At 34.9% G+C, this 25,265-nt stretch overlaps 1 protein-coding gene across 1 annotated transcript in view; it reads left to right on the forward strand.

Annotated features, from left to right (window-relative positions):
• LRP1B (LDL receptor related protein 1B) overlaps positions 1-25,265 on the forward strand; it is a 575,589-nt gene that overhangs the window by 470,263 nt on the left and 80,061 nt on the right. The window contains exons 60-65 of the mRNA XM_075152715.1: positions 11,601-11,789; positions 12,549-12,697; positions 15,802-15,895; positions 17,548-17,664; positions 17,839-17,958; positions 20,767-20,886. Coding sequence (XP_075008816.1) covers positions 11,601-11,789; positions 12,549-12,697; positions 15,802-15,895; positions 17,548-17,664; positions 17,839-17,958; positions 20,767-20,886 — 789 coding nt within the window. The remainder of the gene's footprint in view (positions 1-11,600; positions 11,790-12,548; positions 12,698-15,801; positions 15,896-17,547; positions 17,665-17,838; positions 17,959-20,766; positions 20,887-25,265) is intronic.

The raw sequence follows: 25,265 nt of genomic DNA on the forward strand, positions 1-25,265 counted from the left end.
CCTTTTAATCAATATTTTAAAAGTTGTTTTTCATATTCCTTCTCTGTTATGAATACAAATAATTTTTAAACTTGCAGTAATACATGTCCATGGAAAAAATGTCAAATGAAAACAGAAACTTTAGGAACAGACTCAGCAATCAGAGGCTGCTCTGTCAATTCTGTTTTCTAGTGTATATTCACAACACATGTTCTCAACCAAGTTACAAAGCCAGTGTAACTTGGCTGTTAAAAATGGAAGGGATATGTACTGTGTGCCATGTGTCAAAATGTGGCTAAAAGCAGCCTTTTCTCCAGCCTGAGAAAGCCTGGAAATACCCATTAGTCTGCTCAGCATGAGTCAATAACGAGACCAGTATTGCAAATATAATTTGGGGCCTTCCTGGTAGATGGGTAAAATAATAACTTTTGAAATACTTATGTAATGAAGTAATCTTTATCCCTGTGTTCTGCTTCTCACCTGACAGATAATTAAAAAGCTAGTATCTTTTTATCTATAAAGTGTTTAAAAAAAAATATGTTTTACACTATGATGAATAGTTCTCATATTCCAAATGGTATAATTAAAGATCTTTCACTTTAATTCAAATATATTAAATACTCAGTATTGGTGTGCTGGTTTTGGTTTTTGTTTGTTTCTTTGGTTTTTTTGAGATGAAACTGTTACTTGAGCTCCCTTTCACAAGCTTTACCCAAACCTTCTGCTGTCCTGGTAAAACTTCATGCATTTGGGCTTTTTCAGGCTTTTATCTCATACTGGGTCCCTCCAGGTTTTCTCAAAACCAGAGTTCATGAACTAACTACTTTATTTTCAGATTGAAGCTTTGCTGTGAAATAAAACAAACAAACAAACAGTTTTCTAGCCCTTGTATTCGTGAATAGTAAGTTATAAATAGATAATGAACAATTCAATGACAGTTATTTGAGATGGTAGATTGGAGAGACTACAGCAATAGCTATGACAGCTGTAAACATTCCCATTAATCTCAGCATTAACTTCCGTGGTTTTTGTCACGATCACAGGACAGTCGTAACATCCAAGTAGTACTTGCCCAGACATGCCCCTGAGTGCCAGCTGGATTCCTGCTAACAGTCTATTTTTCTGACAGATTAAGCAAAGCTCCATACTCCTCTTGATGTTACTCCCTGTGCTGCTATCCTGGTATTTTGTTCTCATACAATTATCCTCTTACTCTTCTTTCGGGATCTTTCAAAGGAAAGAAGTAAATAATAGTCGATGTGTGTCTCTTAGTCCTAATCTGACTGCAGTGGTCAAACCTTTCTCAATTTTCTCTTTCAACCTGAAAGTTTCAGAATTTTTCTTTCTCAGAAAATGTCCTCCTGTAACTAAATTTCAGAAGATATCTGCAAAATTCCAGTCATGCTGTCTTTGGTGTCCATTGCCTTGGTCTCCAGCCTGTGGATTTCTCTGGCCCGAGTGGGTAAAATCAGCTTCAACTGTTTTTGTGTTCAGGGAATCAATGTCTTCACCTGAGGATATATGAACCTAGAGAAGAAGGAAGCCACAGCTGCTACCAGTGAGGAGCAGTGTTTCATAAAACAAATTCTCTTTCTTGTTCAACAGAGCACCACCACTGCTAGTTTTAGACATCTGAATGCATTCATGACTGCTTAAAGAGCATGTCTGACTCTCTAGGTGTCACAGTAGAAGTGTTAGAAGTCAAGTATTACTGGACATTCTGTAGGCTTTCATGCCCGATAGTTTTACCATTTCCATTTGTGAATGAAAATTTATAAAAATTTGGTACCAGTTAAATATCGGAGGCAAGCTCCATAAGTGACAGTGACTTTGTGTAAACCTGGTATCATACTACTTTTGAAAGAACGAATGATATATAAAACATTCAAGCAATAAGAAACTTGTGCTTTGGGAGAAAGATCCTGAGGTATTTAAATTATGTGGGAGGAAGATTTTCTGCTTACTAATGCTGTTTGTCAATTTCTATTGTTAGGAGCTTCACTCAAAATGTGATTATCGAAGCAAAATCGAGTTGTAGAAAAGTTTCTGTGGATTTAACAAAGAAGTGATAGAATTCTTGGTGTCTGAAACAGATCAAACATGCCTGTATGTGCTCCAAGGGGTGCTTTGAGAATTTTGCAGATCTCCTACATAATGACCAATTTGTCTTTAATCAAAATCTTTTCCCTGCCTCCCCGCTTCTCCTGGAACAAACTACCAAATAAATTTTGCATGTCTTCATGTTTCAGCAGAAGATTAGAAATATTTCTGGAAGATAAAATTTAACCATTGCAAATTAATTCTCTTAATAAGGGAAACTCAGGGAAGTTCAGTGGTTGGGGTTTAGAGAAGGTGAAACTGTGATCCCTTCTGGCTTTCTGAAATGAGAAACTGTAATCCATGTTGATAAGCACTTAAATGAGAAAGATCAGTTTCATATCTTGTGATAACAGTGTTTCTTGACGTATTGTTCACATGGATTTCATGGTCCATTTTCCTTTGTCATTTTTAGACACTTTGTATTGTCAAAGTTAACTAAGGGATGTTTGAGTTTATTCTATCCTTTGTGTTTTCAAATGGAGAAGGATAAAGGCACACATATGATGACCGTAAAATACATTCTCAGAGTGCAGAGAAAAAAGTCTAAATGGGAATCATGTGAGTGATGCAATCTGAAGTTAGTTATCATAAGCTAAGTATTTTTTCACCTGTTTCTGTGACCTTTGAGGATAAGGCTAGCTTGCTGTGATTTTTTTCTGAGAATATGTTTTTTGGATCTTAGATTACCTGTTACAAACTGTATCAGAAAATGCCACAGAGATTTCACAAGACCCAGCAAATAAGTATCTTGTCAGAATGGGTAGATCTTATATCATAAAGGGATATTATGGTATGAGATAGACTGCAGTGTTCTGTGCTCTGCACTAGATATTTCTTCAGGACAAAGAGAACAATCTTAGGCTAATTAGTGACATGCTTTATGTTAAACCAAGGAGTGTTTATTCTATGCAATGGGAGTTTACATGTATTTAGATCTTAGCGTTAACACTTTTTGCAACAAGTTTTGTTTTTTTTCCTTTCTTTCATATGGATCTTAAAGATTTTTCAGGAAAAGGGAACATCTGCTGCTTTTCTCTGTTAAAGTTCCTCTGCATTTCAATGGAGAAATGGGCTTTTATAATTATCAAGACAGTCCTAGTAAGAACTTTTAAAACATGCTAACTAGGCCAGAAATCTTACAGCACTTGGGAGCTCTTCTTGGCGCTAGGGGCAGTAATGACCTTGCTTATCTATTTGAAGTTTAATGCTTGATTATGTAAACTGTCTTCAGAGCTTAGCCAATTTAGCACTGCAGCATTCACAAATGTTATGCACAGTAAATGATTAAGCAAGCATTGAAGCACTAATCTGGCTAAGCACTAAGCTGGTTTACTTCTGTGAGCTTTAAAAAAAAAACATTTAAGAATTTGTCAGACTTAACAGCTGCTTTTGGTTCCCACTGCGCAGAGGAGATGCAAGCTTCGCAGTTCCCTAGGTATCTGATTGCCTCATGCAGGGTTTCCTATCCTTCAGAGCTCTTAAAACCCAGAGGTGCCTACCATTTTCCCATTTCACTCTTTGAAGATGAGCATTTCAGTATAATAAAACTATAAAAGTGGAATCTGATAGTCCAGTTTAGGAAGTATAGAAGCTTCTCGGAGCTGAGATTAGTCCTTAACTGTGTCAAGTTCTTTGACGTTTTATACTGTAAAGACAAAAGTTGAGCACTGCATAGCTTCATCTTGTTGAACCTTAAATGAATTGAGTATTCGTAAATTACTTCTTTAGCTGTAATATAGTTAGCAGAGAGAAACTTTCCTATAGCATCTCAATTTGAAAAAAACTTTTCTTCAGAATTGGCTTCTGCCTGAGTGTTTACTCAGAAACTTCAGAATTGGTGTACATATATGCAAGTTTTAAACTATCAAGTATAAGGGTTTTTGGAGGTTATAACCTTTTTTCATTTTTAGCACCTGTAATTTCAAAAATTGCTGATTGTAAGGACTTTGTAGGTAGAAAGTGAGTATTTGTGTCTAATTCTGAACTCTGCCAGCAGAGTTTTATAAAAGAGTAAATCCAGTTATTTATGAAATTGTCCTAATGTAAAAGTAATCTAAGAGATTACAGAAACCAATTCCTTCCAGATTTATAGTGCAGTTTTCATAGCTCAAAAATTAGAGAACTGTAAACAAACGGTTTCTCCCAGCAGATGAAAAATAAACAGTAGTTCTGATATTGCAGCAATTTTTTCCCAACTTTTGAGGAGTCTATAGAATTACTCATTATAGCCACATCTGATAGCACAACGTGATAATTGCTTCACCTCCGCTATTGCATTCTAGATTCAGTTTTCATAATTGTTCAGATAAAATTCTCCAATTTATATGTCTTCCTAAATATGATTATTTTATTTTATTGTATTCTATCTCTTTTAAAGGATAATATTAGGGAAAAATACACAGATTGACCTATATTAAAGGCAATTCACACAGTTACAGTACTCTAAGGTTCCACGGTCTCCAGTTTATGGAGCCCAGTTTATGAAGATTGCCAACAGGTTGGTTTCTATATCTTCCACTGTTCCTGTGATAATATGTCCAAATTTGATTAGATTATAAACTTCTGAAAATAATTTTTCTACATGATCATTAAAAACTTGGCAGACATTCACTTTTAAAGTCTATGAAGTTTCCATATGAGTTGGACATGCTCCATCACAAATTTTAAGGCATGGGCATTACTTTCCATGCAATTGTTCCCATCAGAAAGCAACCAGAACAGAGAACATAAAATACGTTTTTTTTTTGTGTCACAATGTCTCCCCCTATTCATATCAAAGCAATCAAAAATGGGAGGCAAGAGGCAGCCTCCCGTTTTTGATGAAGAAAGTTGCAGAGTGTGGAACAGTTCCTATACCTGCGGTAGAAGATAAATGAGATAAACCGAAGGGGCTTACCAGTTTACGTACTCATAGCTGGATGATGGTAGGAGATAATTCGGGCAGGAGCATGGAGAGGCAAAGATGAAGGAAGGAATAGCTTGGGGGGCAGAGTGGGGATGAATATTGAAACCAGTGACAAGACACAAGTCTAAGGTATAGGGGCTGGTGGGCATGTAAATTTGAAAATTAATTAAAGAATCTTTGAAACTCATTAGCACACTATGAGTAATTCTGCTAGAATAGTGACTTGTATATATTTGAGAATAACTTAGTCACTGCTGTGACAGCATGCTATTCTGTGCTACTACAGGGTAACTGACATATAAGCAACTACTGGCAGTGAAATTAAAAACGCAATAAAACATTATAAAGTGGGACAATAAAATATTTCAGTCCCAGATTTGATCAACTGATTTTATAGGCAGATTTTTGAAAATTTATTCATCTCTTCTCATGGTGTCATTATAAGTCATATGTAATTGTCAGCTTTAATACCACAGATACATTTGTGCCTTAAGATGTTTAGATTTAATTTTAAATCCAAATTTCCTGCTTCTTTTGTGATAGTAGTTTTGGGATGTTTTAAGCGGCCTCTAAACCACTCATTCGCAACAGATGTATAACAATTTTTGTGTGAGTTTATTACACTGAGATATTCTCAGTTTTTAATATTTTGCCTGGCAAAATATGCTACCACTTAATGATAGGACTTCTATCTTCCATACTTACCCAGTATGGGTGTTCGATGTATATACTACATTTGCAGAAAGAAATATGTATTGCGTGCACATGTTGTCATTAAAAATATCAGTAATATCATCCTAAAAACATATTCACATATATGTTTTTTTTCTGTGAAACTTGGCTTCAGTTACTGAAATTAATGTATATAGTCTATGAATAATGTTTTTTTCTGTTATTTGAGTTTGAAAGGTTTGGTTTTTTAAACAAAGTGTCAATTTAATAAAAGTAATAGTGATTATAAAATGTCTCAACTTTAAAAAAACCCCGTGTTTTAATGTAACATACTTAAATCTGTTCAAATTACGTACTTTTTCGCAAACTTAATAGACATAATCTTATTGTCATTATTCATTATTAATTTCATTTTCTAAGCACTTCAAATTCTTTATCAAAAGGAGCAAGTACCAGGAGTAAGTACTATACAGAAATAAAAAAGTATTGACTGTGTCTCGAAGGGGTTACAAGTTGAATGTAAAATGAGACAAAAATGTTTACAAGGGAGTTCAAATGAAAAAAGAGGATGTATGGGCCAGTAATTTCGGCACAAGAGAGGATCAGCAATTTCCAAGTTTATTTGGTTTTGTAGGTATAATGGCTATTTTCTTATTAAGGGTTGTTCTTCCTTAATGCAGATGGTGTTTGGAGGATTCTTAATTCTTCCTAAGAGTTTATCACTGGTTCCATTTAGGTCAAGATGTCAGTAGGCTTTTTACTTTTATTTTGTTGCAGTTCAGGAAATCAAGAGTTGCAGAGAGTGGAATGCAAACTAATGTAGCCTGTTTTTTAAGGTTTTATCACCAATGTAAATTTTCTGTCTTCGGGTGCCAAAATTCTTAAACAGAATCTGCTCTAATGCCACGGTGGAGGAAGAAGGTAATTTAAAATGTTGCTTAACAACAATTAATTACTTTTAGCAGTTACCAGCACTGGAAGTCTATCTGGGTGCATTTTTGGGAGGAGCATGGCAGGAATCTTTCACCCTTTCTCTTCTTGCAGACTTTGCACAAGGGCATGGCAAGGTTGCAGTCCCTTCTTTTTGGAAAGGAAAAGGGCAGATCTCTTTCTAGCTCAGAAGTGAAGTGATCAGCCAGCTTCAGCTTGAACAGGAGCCAAACACCAAAGAAAATCTAACCTTGGTGGACATGATAAAAGTACAGATATTTTTGTAGTTTTTATTGGTTAGAAGAAGTCAGCATTTGTCATTTTCAAGGACACTTTTTCTGGGCACATGGATTTTACCAGCTGAAAATGAGACCTTTTTTTTTTTTTTTAATTCATTTTAGTTTAGAGTATTTGCTTTTACTTTTGGAAATATTTGTGTTTCAATAAGAGCTGAGTGAGATTGAGCTTCACTTCTTCTGTATGGCTTCTTCAGTAAGCATATTTTGTAATTAAGAAATCCTAGATGGCATGTTTTTTACCCCTGAAATCAAATGAACATTTTTTTATGCTTAAGTAGAGGTACTCAGAAAATATAAAGGAAACAGAGTTCACACAAGAGAAAAGTAGACCTTTTTATCACAGATATGACTTACAGCATATAAATTTATATGCTTGGATCAAAATTAGTACAAAATGCAAAAGAGAGACAGACGTACATTTTAAGTCTGTGCATGCTTCTCATATGTCTACATAATCGCGTTCCCTCTCACGGAGTTATGTGGCTCTTCTTCCCTTAAGTTCATGTAGCACTTTATCTCCCTTTAGCATGTTACCTATTGTCATTTTATTTGTGTTCAAGTATCTAATAGGTTTTATTTTGCACTGCTTCTAATCTGTTGCAAGCCTCCCCTTTTTCCCCTTTTACAACACACCTGTATTTCTTCCTCCTATTTTCTGCAGCTTTCCGGTAGGCCTGTGCATTCCTTCTCTTTTCTGCCTTCTCTTTCTTATCACATTTTTCATCTTCTTGTTGTTTGGTAAAGCACTGTTTGGGATTACCATTCAGTGTAAGAGAATCCATGATTTATGTATAAAATGAAACCCCAGTAGAAAACTAGAAACTTTCTCTAAGTTTCATAGTCACAACAGAACACCTATAGCTTTTCCAGCCATAAATGATGGAAGCTGCTGAAAGAATTTTGATCAAATTTGTGTTGAACATTACTTAATGATAAGTTGACTGTAACACAGAAGCCCATTAAAATTATAAAGTTACTCAAAGGTCATTCTGGAGAATGAACTGCTCTCTTTATCTAGAGGTCAGAAATAGTGGCAGAACAAACGACAACCTTAATCTGCGAGAGCTTAACTCATTGACATTTTCAACTTTTGACCAATATGTGGCAATAATGGAAAATCCAATTTTTAGAAACAGATACACTTTGTCATAGTTCTTTTAAAGAACATAAAAAAGAGAAGATAATATTTGTTACATTGTGTTGTATATTGTGGTTTTGGTTTTAGGGTAGTCGGAAAATCTTAGTTTCTAAACCTGGTGCTTACAGAATTGGCTTTAAAAAAAAGAAAAACGTACTTGGGTCATCAGCTGTTTTCTGAAATGCAGCTTTCTAACCGTAGTATTTAACATTTTACGCCACACATTAAACTTAGTTTCCCTATTAATAAGGTGTGATGAGAGACTCCAGACAGTACATTTTACTCTCTTGACTATTTTTTAGTTAATGAATATAAAGTTTCATCTGGATTCTGATGTATGCATAATCCATTGAAGCTAAGATTAATTGTATGGCAACCCACAAACATACATAGAAACAAAAGGAAGCATTTACTCATACTTCTGTACTCAGGATATGGTGTTTACTTGTAATTCCTGGATGGCCAAAAAGAGGAGACTGCTAGACGTATTTTTCATTGGTGGGGAATAATAAAAACAACCAAATCAAAATATTTTTCTTATGTAAATCCTCTTCATGTGCATTAAGGCTTTTACATGCCTGTTTATTCTGATTTTAATCTTAACTGTGATCAGAATAAGAGAAAACAGACAAAGAAAAAAGCACGTTTATTTTATTTAGGAAGACTGGAGTGGTATCTTTGAAATTTTTAATTTGATGTCAAAAGTAGCAGCAAGGGTCATAATTTATATGAACAGGTATTTTTTCAGAACACAAGCAAAAATGAAATAAATAGCTTTACGGATAGCTTTAGGGTTTCACTCAGAGTAGCAGTTTCTCTTTCTGCCGTTCCTTCCTGCTTCTTCTGTCAGCCTGGTTTGTATTTCTCATTAGAAACTGCCCTGATCAGTGGGGAATCTCCTGCAGTTTTGCAGATGCACCTAAAGTTCCTGCTTGCTCTTTAATTTTTGTACTGCGGCACAATCACATGACTTAAAAGTTACAAGAAAACTTTCAATAGCAAATGTTTATAATCTACCTAAAATAAAAAGTGCTGAGTTTAATATACCTAAATCTTTGTATATAAAGATAGCACAATGGATTGTGCCCAGATGTACTCAAAATCCCCTGGTAAATATAATAGCACAATAAAACAACTGAATGACTTAAATTCAATGAAGTAACTAACTGGGGAGAGAAGCAACAGAGGAAGTCTGAGAGAGTCCAGTTTTTCAGGGATCTGCTGAGATATTGGATAGTGATTCAAATCAAAAGGTGGTTCTTTAACAGAGCATGCATGTACAGAGATTTTGATGAACTAATAATTCTGAAATAATTCAGAATTATAATTTCCTTTTTCCAAATGACATGAATGTGTAAATTCTATGCTTCCTTAATTAATTGCAGTAATCTGGTAGTAAGCATATTATATTATAATTAGTATTACCAATTAATAATTATGCTAAAGCATTTTAAAGATCATTCACTTTTTAAAATTAGAATTAGATACACATGCCTTTTCTGGAACAGTAGTAGGTTGAATTCATCATTATCAAAGATGTATGCAGAGCTTAAGGAATCTCTCAAAAAGGTTCAAGGAAAATCACTCATGTTGAGCAAAAGAACATGAAAAAAAACAGGTAATGACTGGGATTTGACTGCTTGGGCTCAGTTGTGACTAGGTGTAGGGTTCGTTTCTCTTTTTGCAGTGCTAGAGATCCCCCCACACTCATCTAGGGTGAAGCTGGGTACTATTGTCTAGTCTAAAGCTTATTTTCTGCACCAAGGGAATTATTTAGTTTGCTCCAGAACAGAGTGGGGATAAAATTAACATGCAAGTAGTTGGTCTAATTAGGTGATAATACATATAGGTCCTCCAGTGGACAGACAAATCCTGGTCTAGCTTTTGGGTGTTTTCCCAAATCTAGGAGGTTTTTCTTGCAATTTATTCTGATAAATCCAGTGGTGAGAAAATAAGGAAAAAGACGAAAGAGGAAAAGGAATCAATATAATGGAAATACCTGTACTTATAGTTCTGTATTCTTGTTTTGTTGTGCTTGATTTGTTACTTTGGCAGCAAAACTAAAAGTAATGGTACTTCAAGAATTCTTCCCTTCCTTACTCAGATAGCAACTCCAACCAGGATAGCAACAATCGCCATGGGGAGTGATTCACTTCTAGTTTGTAAACCCCCTTTTCACAACATGATTCTACAAATAAGGGAAATAGCTTTTCTTGGGGGTACTGTACTATGTAAGGAACCATGCCAAAGTTGCCTATGTAATAAGTGCCAAAATTAAGATTTCTTTGCACTTTGACTAATTTCTTAGAAATGTTATGAAGCTCTTTAAAAGAATTATCATACTGTTATTTCAGTATGATGGCTATGGTATATGTAAATATACAAGAAGGGAAAATAATTTCAGGTCTAAGAAGCAAGGTTTCCTTGACCAGAAGGCAACATACTCTACACTGGAGTTCACTATCGGCAAGAATATTGTATATGAAATTGGATTTGCTGAGTTGTCATTCCGTATACTCAGTATCAGTCATCAGTTGTCAGTGAACTATGAAATGTTCCAACTGGAATTTGAGATTTGCCAACTCTATTTAAGCACATTCCAGGTAAAAATATGAAGCTATTTTCACCTAAGAAAACAAGGTAAAGGTGTTAAGGATATGCTGGTTAAAAATGGCAGACTCAGCTGCTCTGATCTGCCTTTTCATCTCTATCAGTAATTAGAGTGATTCAGCGACAAAAGATTATAGTTTACAAATTGACCATTGTGGTCAGATATTCTCCTGTGACATTTGTGATTACAGCTATATACGATAAAAGAAGAAAAAAAAATGGAGTTCAGTTTATGTTTACCAAGAACAAATAGTTCAAGATTACAGAGTATACAGTAGGATAAAGAACGCTCAAAAGCTTTTTCTCCCTTTTGTCCTTCCATCCTTTTTAAAATGGTGTTGGCTCATAATTTTGTGATGTTGTAACAATAGTGTATTATCATCACTTTATTTTTTTAAATTGTGTGGTTGGTTATGCTGGGAATAAGCAGTAAGCCCTCTTACTGCTATGTTTATTTTAATGCAAAACTTTTTTTTTTCCCCCTGTCTCTCTTGTCAGTATATTTTACCGAAATAAAATACTATTAATTGTCTTAAAGGGTGTTAAACACAGTGCATCTGGAGATGTATACCTTACGTTTTGGATGTTTTCTAATAACTTTTATTCCCCTAAAACAGCAAATGAATATTAGCCTTCTGTAAAGAGTAGGTTAAGTTATATTTATGTTATGTACTTCTTTAAAGCTTTACATATCATTGGTTTAGAATCTGGAGGTGATTTTTTTTAACTGAAATTCTTTCATTTCCTTAACACTGATTGGGCCAACTAATTGTAAGCAAGCAGAGCTCGTACCCCATCCATCTTTATCATAACTGGTAATAAAGAACCCTCTAGGCTTGACATATTGTCATGACAATTATTCTCAAGACATTATATAGCAGTTGTATCTGTCAACCCATGCAGTATGGAATATTTTAACTGGCAGTCTTCCAAGAGTGAACATTAATCTTAGCATCTCTTCTTACAGTCCCTAATCAAGATATTCCAGGGGTGATTGCACTAACATTGTTTGAAGACTATGTCTACTGGACGGACGGGAAAACCAAATCACTCAGCCGTGCCCACAAAACCTCTGGATCAGACAGACTATCACTGATTAACTCGTGGCATACCATAACAGACATCCAGGTGTATCATTCTTACAGGCAACCTGATGGTAATTATCTTGTCTATGCTTTCTGTACAGTACATTGATGTATTTCACTTAGTAGCCAGTTGCTGAGTTAATGGAAGCTTGTTTATCATCTGCAGTGATTTATTTTTATTTCTGTTTTGTTTCAAATTGTGGAAGTTTTCAAATTAACATTTTTAAACATAAATCTGTGATTAACGTTGTAAATATATCTGGTATTAAATAAATGTGATATATCTTGTTCAGTGACGAGATACCAATTTGGGTGCTTAAAAATTAACCCAGATACTGACCAAGTACGGACCTGTTAAGTTGCATTACAGTCTGAGTTACCAGTTATCAGGGTGGGAACTTGAAACATTTAACCTTTTTACTTGAAAAGTAAGAGAGTGTTAATAATACAGAACAATACTTTTATTTAGAAACTTGTTGGACTGAGGGAATGTCAGAAAAGATAGGCGTTACGATTGTGTCTCATCTCCTCATGTATTTGAATTGTAACTGAATACAATTTGGCACTTGACCTAGATAAGCTAATTTTTTGTCTCATTATAAAAAAAAAAACTAGTGCTTTTTCTTCCTCTCATTCTTTCAGTATCGAATCTACATCCATAGTAATAATTAATTTTCGCATACAACAGAGAATAGCTTAAAGGCAAAAGGAAAAGATTGCTTCATTGTAAAAACAGTATGTGTAATACATTTTTCTTCCTCTATAAAGCAGATGCCCTGAAATATACTGAAATAATAGGCTCTAATATTCTTTTCCTGTTCTGTCCACAGTGTCTAAACATTTGTGTACACTAAACAATGGTGGTTGCAGTCATTTATGCCTTCTAGCCCCTGACAAGATGTATACTTGTGCCTGTCCCACTAACTTTTACCTTGCTGCGGATAACAAGACATGCTTATCGAACTGCACTGCCAGTCAGGTAAGTGCATACGTATGGGGAAAGGGGGAGTGGGGATTACATTTTCCTGTGTTTCCGCCTGCTTTTAAATAATGAATGCTGGTGCCCACGAAGTGTGGAAGCATCATTCAAAGGAGCTGAAGACTAGGTAACTCATGGGTGCATTTAAAGCATTTCATCCTCATGGCTATTAGTTGAAAATAGACTTGCAAATGCCTTTTTTCCAGAGAATGCAGAACTTGTTTCCTTTCAAATGTGGATGTTTCTGCCAGTCACTAGAGCAAATACAGCTACTAAACCCATAAAAATTGCTTTGAAAAAACATTTGTATAAAATATGAAACATAAAAATACAAAGTGTCTATAACAATGATTTGGGAGTATTCATGCATGAACGAACTTTACATTAATAAAAGAAAACAAGCTCAGTCCAGGTAGCTAGGTAGGTAAATGATAGGGTTACATCAAAAACAATCCGGTAGCTGAAATGGAAATGGTGGAACATGCAATTAATTAATAATTGCATCAATTAAAACATTGAATTCCTTATGGGAGGTGGATTCCCTAGTACTTGAAATAAATATTTGCTGATTTTTTTCTTAAAATATAAGGTAGATTAAGTAAAACATACTGCTTTCTTATAAGAGAACCACTTTGATAAAAGTCTTTGGACTATTCTACCCAGGCAATTAATTGGTTGATTGTAATAGTACATATGGCCTTTAAAATCTTTCTAGTAATCCAGCTTTTCTAGCAGTCCGCTTTTATGATATGTATGCTAATGACCTCTTACGACATTCTACATCATGATGCATTTTGTCTGTACTCAATAAGGAAAGGGTTTTACCCTTAATTTTTAGGGAACCGTGGTCATCTTAATAAATGATGTACAGTTTCATTCAAGTAATATTGTTATTTAAGAAACCTTCCCACTGTCTTCCTCTGTACCCTTAAGGTAGTGTTTGGTGTGCTTTTATTATGTTCATCCTATCTTTTCTGTTGAGATTGTCTGCTTGTTACTTCCCATTAAGTGGTGAACAAAAAGAAAGTGTAAAACACTTGTAAAACAAGGAATTTCTTACCTTTTTCCCCCCTATATCTAGCTTCTCAAATTTGTTTGGTTAAAAAAATAGCACTTTTTTCTTTTTTCTTTTTTTTTAAATTTTCTTTGAACGGCACTGGAAGCTTATTCCACAGTGAATTTGTATGCTAACAGTTGATTGAATGGCTCTAGTCCTTTCTAAAGAATTCATTGGTAGTCTGAATTGAAGGATAGCATCGCATCTTGGGTCCTTCAGGAGCAATATTTTATCACTTGTGGATTCCATAGGAGGGAGAGCAAGGTTAAATAGAAGAAGCTGCTTCAGACACACAATTACAAGTTGACATTGGTTATTAGTCATTTTCTTCCAATTTTGAAATCTGTTTACTGTTTGATAATTCATCAATCTGATGGCATCAGATGCAGAGATCAGTGGCAAAAATATGCTTTGCTACTTAAGATTTTCAGAGGATGCTGTAAAATCATAGCTGTTCCTATGATGAAATCGCTCTTCACAACACACCCACTGTTAGCCATTTCTGATGAAAAGGAGTTGGATGGCTGATACGCTGGTCTTGCATGTCTATCGACTTTCAGCTGTCTTTTGATAGCTAATCTGACATGAGAAATTGTTTAGTACAAAACGCATCAGACTCTAGAACATCAAAACTCAGGCCATTCCAGGCTCACCCATATGACTCTGAACCCGGATTTTGCAAAGTGTCTGGCTCCCCAGTTTAGAAGGGAATGCAAGCATTTTCATGTAGAGCATAATAGCATCTAAGAGTTAGTACCCATTTCCTGGAATGAAATTCATAATGTCATTTTAACAGTCTGAAGTCCCTTGTGGTGCGCAGAGCGAGGCTGGCACCTCAAAACAATTAAGCAGCAGGAAGGCTAAGCAAGTAGAAAATACTAAGAATGAGAATTGCCTGAGTTTCTGTTTGTCGCCTACATTTGGAGGCCTTCTGCTGAGCTATTCTGAGATGCATACCTTTGTGAAACAGTTGAACAGTTTAGAATAGCTGCCTTTCAAACCCAACCTCTTATACAGCATGTCCCTCAACGTGGTACAAGAATGATGTAGCTCCAACTATAGGTCCTACTACATAAATGACCATGAAATCCTAAATTTTCTTGGCAGAAAAAATAAAACTGAGCTAATGCACCAAATTTAATATACCTTTTAAATACAGCTTTTTTGAATAATCAATTATTTTAAAAATGTGAAGAAATGAAAAAATTATGCCTAGTCACAGAAAATAAAATGTCTTGCAGTTCTAAACCTGCCAGTTTCCTTCCTTTCTGTGCTCATACAGACACCAGGTAGGAAACACAACATTTCTTAAAAGTTGCTGATAATCTATCCAGATTTTTTTCCCTAGCATTAGCCACATAATGAACTCTGATTTTAGGTTTAGCCCTAGAAGATTGCATCAAGTAATTTCTACTCTTTGTTTTGTTTGCAGTTCTCTTTCAGTCAGGACAAAAGTACAGTGTTGCCTGAGCTCAGAGTAAAGGCACTGCCAAGGTCTTACGAAGGATTTTTCTTTTTTGTACAAGTACCTTCCTTTTGAAAGGTTGGAAGGCTTAGCTTCTGCTTTTCTCATTTAATTCAAACAATATAAGTAATACTATATACAAGTACCACACTGCACATTAAGGTCCTTTTCTGTAACTGTGGGTGTTTTGGTTTATCAGGAAAAATGATATTAAGTCTGCTTCAACAGCCTACAAAGACTGTTTAAGAATTGAAGTGGTTGTTTTGAATAAGATCTTAAAGAATCAAATCACAGAATGCAGCAAAATGCAGTGAGTGGTTTATATCAGGGGCACTCTAAGTCAGTGTAGCAATGTCATTGAAACTACAGTGATTCGTATCAGTGGAAGTCTCAGTGCAAAACATCTCCAAAAAAAAGAATATTTAAAAAATAAGTTTTATAAAATTAACAGCCAGCATTGATTAATGGAACAATGACTTAAGCAGTGAATCTAATTTTCATAAACTGTACTATTTCTGTTTAAAAATAAATAAATAAGTATTCATATTAAAGCTTTTCTTCCTTCTTTCCTTCCTTTTACAGTTCCGTTGCAAAACTGACAAATGTATTCCGTTTTGGTGGAAATGTGACACTGTCGATGACTGTGGAGATGGCTCTGACGAGCCTGAGGAATGCCGTAAGTGCATTCTGAATTTGGAACCCAGTTTTGTCAGTAGAGTCCAAATCAATATAATTGGACTCTATATATATTGCTTTATAGATATAAAGCAATATATAATGCTTTATAGATGTTAGGAAGAGGATTTTTTTGAATGCTTTTGTTTACAGCACTGTTTTCTTTTCCTTGGTCTCTGTCAAATTTACAAAGGGTGCAGGCTCTTGTTTGTCAGCCAGTAAAAGATTTTCATTAGTTATGTCTACTAAGGGTCTTTGAAGGTCTTTGGAAAATCATAAGAACGTGTTTTTCATGTTTTAAACCTTTACTTACCAGTTACGTTTTTGCTAAAGATTTTTATTTTACAGCTGTGTTCTGAGGTTGCTGATTTTTATATATAAATGCAAAATTCTGCCAGGTTTATTTGGTTTATTTTGGTACATAATAGAAATGTGGAATTCCAAGCTCATTTGCTTATGTTTCATTGCAATCACACAAGTTTAGCTACACATTATTATTTAGTGCAATTTTCTGAATAACAACAATGTTCTCCATGTGATTCCTACTAAGATTCTGTGTATTTTTCACAACATGTTTTATATAAATATTTTCATTTCATAATATAAATATTGTCAAAGGAAAGTTTGGAGAGCTAAATCTCACTCCTCCAGTATGAACAATTTTATGCAATGAACATTCTTCATGCATCCTGTGTAACTTTGAGACACTATCCTGAAGATGTTGCAGATACAGCATATTTCTCGATAGCCTCACGTAGTCCAAATAGTAGGTTACTGTAGTATTCCCCTGTTGAATTGTAGACAACTGGAAGTCAATTATGATGATGTTTTCGACATCCCAAAGGATGGTTGCTGGGATGGTAGCTGACTGCAAGTTTGCAGTACCTTTCCTAGTGTACTGGATTCGTAAACAGTAGTATCTGTTGATGATGCTATTTTTACGTCCCAGTCACTGACTACTTTAATACTATTATATTAATCTACATAAATCAAAAGATTCTTGCCTTCTTCCCTTAAGCTTATGTACACAAAATGCTCTACTATCTTGTTCTACAATCTTCCAGTTAAGTAACAGTTAATTTGATTTTTTTTTTAATTGAAATCTCTCATATTTTTACAATTTTATAATTAGTTCTCTTTTTCTGCTGCAAAGGCCTTTGAAGAAAGCTTTAACATATGTAATCATTCTACATAAGATTACATTTTAAGCTACACTTATATTACTATAGAGGTGCATAATTGCTCATTCACTCAAATGGCAGTGTCTGTGAGAAGGAACGATGTTAGAGCTTTCATGGGAAATAAAATTAGGGTGGGATAGTGAGTTTCTTAAATGCAGACTTGAACTCAAGTGTTTAGATCCCAAATTGCAAGTCTCTGTTGAGCTAATAGTAAGCATCAATGTGTAGAGGGTTGCACTCTGTATCATTAGTAAGGTATAACATAGTTATGCAAATTTAAAATCTCAGACTTTGAAATTAATTTTGCAATAGTACGTGTACATTTTAGTTACTAATATCTACTCAGACTGAGATTATATAGGCAAATAAAAAGGTTTATAAGTTCTTTTGATTAGTCCATAGAGGAAGAACAACACTTGATATTTTAACCATTCCTCTGATAGTATTCATAAGCAGTTTCCTCTTTTCTCAGCTGAATTCAGATGTCAGCCAGGACGTTTTCAGTGTGGAACTGGACTTTGTGCTCTGCCAGCCTTTATCTGTGATGGAGAGAACGATTGTGGGGACAATTCTGATGAACTGAACTGTGGTAGGTGATTATATACATTGTAGACTTCAGAAACATGCTAAACAGATTTAAATGCCATGCTTTAAATTCTGTCAAGAAACTATATTGTTATTCTTGTACCTTTTAATTTTTAAATCTTTTAATCTTTAACTTTTAATCTTTTTAACTTGATATTTTTATTCTTTTAACTTACAGACACACATGTGTGTCTGTCAGGTCAGTTCAAATGCACAAAGAATCAGAAGTGTATTCCAATAAATCTGAGATGCAATGGACAGGATGACTGTGGTGATGAAGAAGATGAAAGAGACTGTCGTAAGTTATATTTAGAGAATTTTGCTCTGACAACTGTAGCTGGTTTTAAATAAGGAACTGAAGTAAAATATGTAAAATACTGTAAATGTCCTCTATGTAAAATAATTTGAGGAACATGCAAAACAGTTAATTCACAGGGTTGATTGATGTACAATACTTCATATACAAGAGAACAAACTAAAATGTCATTTATTAACTTCATTTTTTAAAGTCATTGCAAAGAAGAGGGGTGTATAAACAATTAATTTCAAGCATTTAATTGGGTTTCTGACTTAGGCTGAAACATCCATTTTACTCTTAACCACCTCACAAATGCTCATCATCTTGAGGCTTTCATCTGCCGTGCCTTGCAGCAACGCATTTCAATGGAAAAAGATATTTTTCTGCATCTTTTATGGGAAATGATGTAGATCCGTAGCTCCTTCTACATCCTCTTTCTTTGATGGAGTTTTCTACCTTTTCTATTGCCTTTCCTCTGGGGACTTCTTCATTAATTTGCCTATGTAACTTGATTTCCATTTACTCAGCTTTTAATACATCTTACTTTTCATAAACTCATTTTCACTCCATATTTCTTAGACATAAGTAGAGAAAATATTTTCAGATTTAGAATGGAAATGTATTGAATAGCTTGTGTCTTTGATCATTTTATAATTAAAATGACAGTGCTGTCTTGAAATACATCTCTGTCCTTCACTCAACTCATTATTCAGATCTACTGCTGATCCAAGGTGCTTATTCCTATTTTCTGAATTAGCTTTCTCAAGGTTTGCGTATGCTGCATTTCTGCAAAGAACATGGCCTTCTCCGAGGGAAGGGTTGCTAAGGATACAAAGGCTTTGTTGATGGTCGTGTTTAATGGCCGTCTTCCGAACAGCACAGCAGAGCTGTAGCCTCTGACAGACAGTATTATATGTTGGTTTGCATGTTATGTTTCTTTAAAAACTGATTAAGTGGGGTCAGGTAAACTCCTGTGGAAGATAGGGGAGATTGCTTTTTTTTTGTTACAAAGAACTGCACATGGTATATGGAAGTTTCCTAAAACCTTGAGGTGTAGCTGGCAAAAATTAAATCAGAGCAGCGGAGTCTGCAGCGCAGCAGCGCTCAGGGACTGTGGGAGGGATAGGGTCAGGATCAGCGGTGATGGAGTTGAAAACTTCCTAGGCATTAGTGGGGACAGGACAGTCTGCTGTGATACAAAGCAAGCTTTTGAATTTTCTGAAACTCAGCCATCAACCCACCTGCAAAGACACAGTGGGGAGTGGGGGAGGTTAATTATATACATTTTTAATTTCTGTTTGTCTTACCTAGTCTTTATTAGCTTCTCTCTTAAGAAAGTTAAGTGTGCCAGTTTATATTTTAATAAAATCTCACTTGTGGCTTCTGGAAACTCCTCAGTTGCCTTTGGGGAGATTATGAAAAGGGGAGGTTTTAAGTAGGTCTGCTACAAAGTTCATATTGACTTGGGTTCCTGTCACCAGACAGATAACAGATGAGATTATCTATTTCATTCTAATTTCACTGGACTAGGATTCATAAGATACAGACCTTTTTTTTCAGCTCTACCACTGTTTTGTTTACATGTCAAGTGACCTTGAAAAAGTCACATTTCGTAGTTAAGGCTTTCCGTTTGTAAAATGGAGGTAATTATGCTGGTCTTCCTTGTAAAGCATTTAGAAATCCCCTAGTGAGGTGTCCTACCTGAAAATCAGTATTATTTTTTATAAGTATAGTTAGCAGCATAGCCAAGTCTAAATGCTTTTTATTTCTGGCACCGTAAATTTATGTATGGAAACACGACACTGAAAGAAATAATACACCAACTTTTAACAAACCTAAAATTTTTCGTCTTGCCAAACCCAAGAAACAAGAATGATAGTATCAAGGAGCAAATTGCTTTTCAACAGGGATAGGAAAGTTTGTTAAAAACCTTATGGAGTTCCTTAGGTAAAAGTAGGACAAACATTCATGTGGGAAAATGTTATCAGAGAATAGATCATCACTGTTTTCCACCTATGTTCAGTTCAGTTTAGAACAATTTGGAGGTTCTCATACATATGCTTATCTCTAAAGAAATCCTTATGCATCTGATCACAAATAGCTTGCTCACAGTCCAGTCCAGATATATGTCCTTTATTCACCTTGACTCTGCACTCTCACTTATAACAGTTTAAGAAATAGTAAGATCTGGCATATATGCTTGTGAGGGAGTTGATCTAGAATCACATGAGTGCACTGAGGATCTTTTTTGTTGTCAAGTGGCTGTTCTAAAGTTAAAGCAGTTAAGCTTTAACTTAAAGCATCCTGAAAGAATAGGATGAAGGTTAGCTGCATCTTTGTGTCTTTATCTTGCTGTCGGATTCATTCAAAAAATTGTTCTGCTAAACTGATAAAGTGAAATAACTGTCAAACTTTTCTCACCATTTACCCATGTAACACAAAGCACAGAATTTCATCAAAATTGTACATCCTTTTGATTACCTTTTCAATCAAAGCGTTGAGAGATGCCTTAGTCCTTCAAACTGACTGACTGATGTTTTAGGAAGTTAGAAATAAATCCGACTGCTTTCTACTAAAGTGGTTTGATTGTATCAATGTTAAGTCTATTAGTTGTTAAAAAAAAATCACAATTGATTCGTTTGACCTTACTGTTGTATATAAAATAATATATAAAAAGAAGACAAAATTATAAACCTGAATGCTGTTTTCTTACAGATGTTACATAAGTGATGCTAGAGATATCAAATTTTTGAATCCTTAATATTAGCAGAAATTTCTAGTTTTAATTTGGAATCCTTTTATTTAAAGCTGAAAACAGTTGTTCTCCAGACCATTTCCAGTGTAAAACAACAAAACACTGCATTTCTAAACTGTGGGTATGTGATGAAGACCCAGATTGTGCTGATGGATCAGATGAAGCTAACTGTGGTGAGTATGCCAGTGGTTTTGGAAATATTACAGTAGCTTGACATTTTTGAAAAAAGTACCAAAAGGAAATAATCATCCCAATTAATATGTCCTCTTTCAATGTATGATAAAACCTATCTGATATGATAGCTGTATCTGGCTCATAGAGTTCTTGTTGAATGGTAATCTTTATATGAGTAATCTATAAACTTCATATTATACTACTACTTTATTGGCAGGAGCTGTAAATGAGTATCTCATTTGGAATATAGTGACATTCTTGATTTTTCTCACGGTATTATCCAGTTTCTATCAATTTATTCTGCATACTTTGTTGCTGCTGTACTTCATAAATAGTGAAAAACGTCATAATTTGCAAATAGTGTTAGTTAAGACTGGCTGTGCAGAAGGATCCAGAGCAGATTCCAACTTGACATGACCCACTTTTGCTTCTTTCTGTGAGCTTCAGGGATTTATGTGCCCTAACACACCACTCCACAAACTTTGCATCCCCATAGGACTTCTCCAAGAACGCCTGATACTTATGAAACTTCTGTACTTAAATTCTACAGTTTGAAGAGGCAGATCCTCTACAGAGAAGATGAAGGATAGAATCGCACCATTACCAAACCAAGCCCTAATTTCTGACAGATTTTACACAATATCCAGAACCTCAGTGTTCTACCCCACTGAGGCAGATTTTTTAGATCATAAGTACTAACTTTGAATCCAAGAACTTCTTCCATTGCTGTTTTGAAGATTCATTGTTGGATCACAAATAGAACTCTACAGTTTTTAGCATGTTTCTTATTGACAGAACAGATGAATTGATGATATTTCCGCAGAAACAGTTAAAATTATTTTATTATGACGGTACTTATAGAAAGTTGAAAATCTAAGCAGTTTTCACATTGGTCTGTCCATGATATTTTATTGTATACGCCTAGTATGGTATTCATCATCACTTGGAAAAAAACAGATCACTATAGTAGTAGTAGTAGTTGTTCTCAGTCATTGCTTGATTGTTGGAAAGTACTGAGTCAGCTCTTTTGTTGTAAATGAAAGAAAGTAATAAATATAAATATAAATATTCCACCTGGGAAATGGATTACAGATAATCGGAGTCAGAATAAGTGGATCAGTATTGTTGGAAAATCACTGAACATGGATGTCAATGCAAGACGCACACTCACCAAGTGCAGAAAAACTTGTAGAAATTTCAAGATAGGTCTATAAAGGAAAAGATAGAAAACTGTTCTGAGATGGAAGAGAACAAGAAAAACAGTTGTACAGAACATTCAAAGCTCTCACCGTTATTCATCCACACATCAATAAATGGTTTGATGAAACACATGAGTCTGGACAAGTTTATGCTACCTCTGGGGCAACAGAGTAACGAAATTACAGGCTGTAATCAGGAACAAAGCACTGAGAGATAGCCAAATTTCCATGGATGTGTTTCAAGCAATTGACACAACCCTATATATGAAAATATTGGAGCTGGTAAATATGCCTAGGAAATTGAACTCTTCCTCAACACTGAAAATCCAAGACCATGTTTGAATTGTCAAGAAGGAGAAACTAATTAAACATATCAACTGGAGAGAAGTTACAGTCCAGGAAATCATTTGGCTTGAAGAAACAGTGAATGCAAAGGAGATGAACCTTTGCCATAGAGACTCTTTATGTCCTCTTCTGGACTATTATAGAACTACCCCTGCACTGCTGACCTTCTGATCCACTTCATAGGTGCTTTCTCCTGCACTGTCCCCCATCACCTTGATCTCCAAGATGCTGTTTCTTTCCAATTCGGACAGCATTCCAAGCTTCCAAACTGTGGATTCATATTTCGAGTAACCCATGCAAGCTCAACTGATATGGCACAAAGGGTCTTAAAATAATTCATCTAATAATATCCTCAGAACACAAAGTTTAAAAGCAAAGAGGAAAAAAACCCCAAACTAACGCTGAACAGGAAAAATTGTATTTATCATAGGTACTTCATGGTGATTCATCATTTTGGCCAATAGAAAGAATAACATCCAAATTACTCAAACTATTAGAGGTGCAATGCATGCAATCCCAAGTTAAATAGTTTTTTTCAGTCACAAAATATTCGACTGGTTATGCTGGTTCATATCTAAGACTCATCTTGCCTTTTATTCTGTCTCTGGCAGTGACTGAAAGCTAGTACCTAGGGAGGAATATGTGAGCAAAACAGGCCTGTAATGAAACTTTATTGGGATACTCTTCCAGCCTCTAACAATTTGAGAATCAGACATATTGTGAGTCAAATATATCTCTGTATGCAATAACCCTTGATGGATTTCAGTCTCTTTTCACCTTTGTAAAGTTTTCACAACATGCTGCAACAAGGAGTTCCACAGCTTAATTACACACCTCCCTGAAAAACCACCTCCATTTTTATTTTAAATCTGCTAGCTGCATATAATGCTCTTAAGTTTTTGTGTTGGAAGAGACGGAACGGTTTATCCATATTCACAATCTCTGTGCCACACATGATTATGTACACATAGAACAACTAAGCCTTGAGAAGAACAGGGTGGGTTTAATCACATTTTAAAGTTTTCCATAATTTTAGCATTTGAAATTTGTTTAAATGACCTTATTATAGCAGCAGTTTTAACACCGTTTGCTCTTCTGCATTTTGGGTTTTTTTTTTAAATTTAAAGATGGTTATTTTTATGAACAAAGTTTGGTAGAATTAAATTCTAAAGCTGCAAGCTGAGTATAATAAAGATCTGCATATGTTGATGCTAATACTAACTTGTTATCGTTTATAGTTCATTTCTAAAATGCTTACAATGCAAAACTTGTATGAAGGGTGATCTCTTTTTTGCTTAAGTGCTGCATAGTCATATATATATTTTGCTAAGTCAACATCTACTACTGTGTGTTATTGGAGATATTATATTGAGTAAATTTGTTAGAAGTAGTCTGAATGTATTTAGTCTTCTGTCGTTACTTTCCGACTCAGACAATGAAGTAGAATTAGGAAATGTATGTTTATTAATGAGTGTATGGTGTTCTTCAAAAAACAGTAGGTAGAGTTAATTCATGCTTTCTGTCCAGGCAATTAAAAAAAGCCATTAGATTATGGTAATCCTTGCTCACAACTTTAATATTTACATCAAGAAAGGCCCTGTTTGAGTTAGAATCTGAAGAAAGCTGTGTGTGGTCTTGGAAAGTGATTGTAATCTGCTTTAAAGGTTATATGTATTTCAGGTCTTTATTAGCATAATGTGTCAACACTAGTATGACTGCTTTCTGCTTCCTCACTTTTTTTAATATTAATTTTATTTTTAGCCTAAAGAGTCAAAGTAGGTTTTCTTTCTGATGATGAAGACAATGTTCTTTGAGACATTTGAAGGATGTATTATATAAACTTAAACGTCCTTCAACAGGCTTATAATTTCCTGTATCCAGCATCAGTCACAGCCTGCCAAGTTCTAGAACAGCTAGTGATCAAAAGTGAGTTTCGTTTCATTTTGGATTGTATCTCTCTCAGGCATACACACACACCCCACCCCCTGCAAATGCACAAACGTGCACATACATGGAATTAAAATCCCCAAACGGCAAGGTAGTGCAATGAGTGACAAAATAGTGTTTTAATTCATAGGGATTTATATTTGAATCAAAATGCTTTTAGGGTCCATATGTAATATTTTGAGGTTTGGTTTGTTTTCCATTTAAGCCTTCATTGTATTTTCTTCATACTCATTTAGAATTATTTCTAAAATAAAATCCTAGTTCAGTATGCACAAAAGGTGAACCCCAACCAACCAGCAGCTACCTCAGGTGGTCACACAAATTTTTGAGAAGGGATCTTTGCCTGTTACAGTAGATCAATGAATCTCTTAATAATAATTTGAAGAGAGAAATATGAAAATTGAGTTATCAGTACTTACTACTTTGCCTTTGTACCATTCCTATCTGAACTTTCACTTTTTAAGGTGGTCTTATTTTAAGAAAAATGGAAAGCAATTTAGTGTTGAAGACAGCAATGACAAAACGTGTGTGGGCCCTTGTGTGCTTTTCAGGGTTCCACAACTCAAAAAAATAAGGTCTTGCACTATTTCTTTTGAGTTGAGTAAATCAGTCTTTCTCAAAGATCAAATACTTGTTACACAACTTTCCGAAATCTTCCTCTTTGTTACATCTTAGTTCTAGTATCCGAGTGTTTTCCTCTGCTCTCATTAACGTGAAGAAGGAAATACAAGACAAGCAAATCTGGTTTGTAAGACATTGTCAGGTGTAAGCTGCTACGAGAGATCAGTCAACCCAAAGGAAGCATAAAGCTTTCAGATTTGTGAAGTGAAGAAGAGAGAGCCTTACAAACATGCAAAATATTTTGTATGAAAAATAATTAAATATTG

This window comes from Calonectris borealis, chromosome 6, assembly GCF_964195595.1.
Source record: "Calonectris borealis chromosome 6, bCalBor7.hap1.2, whole genome shotgun sequence".
Taxonomy (NCBI): Eukaryota; Metazoa; Chordata; class Aves; order Procellariiformes; family Procellariidae; genus Calonectris; species Calonectris borealis.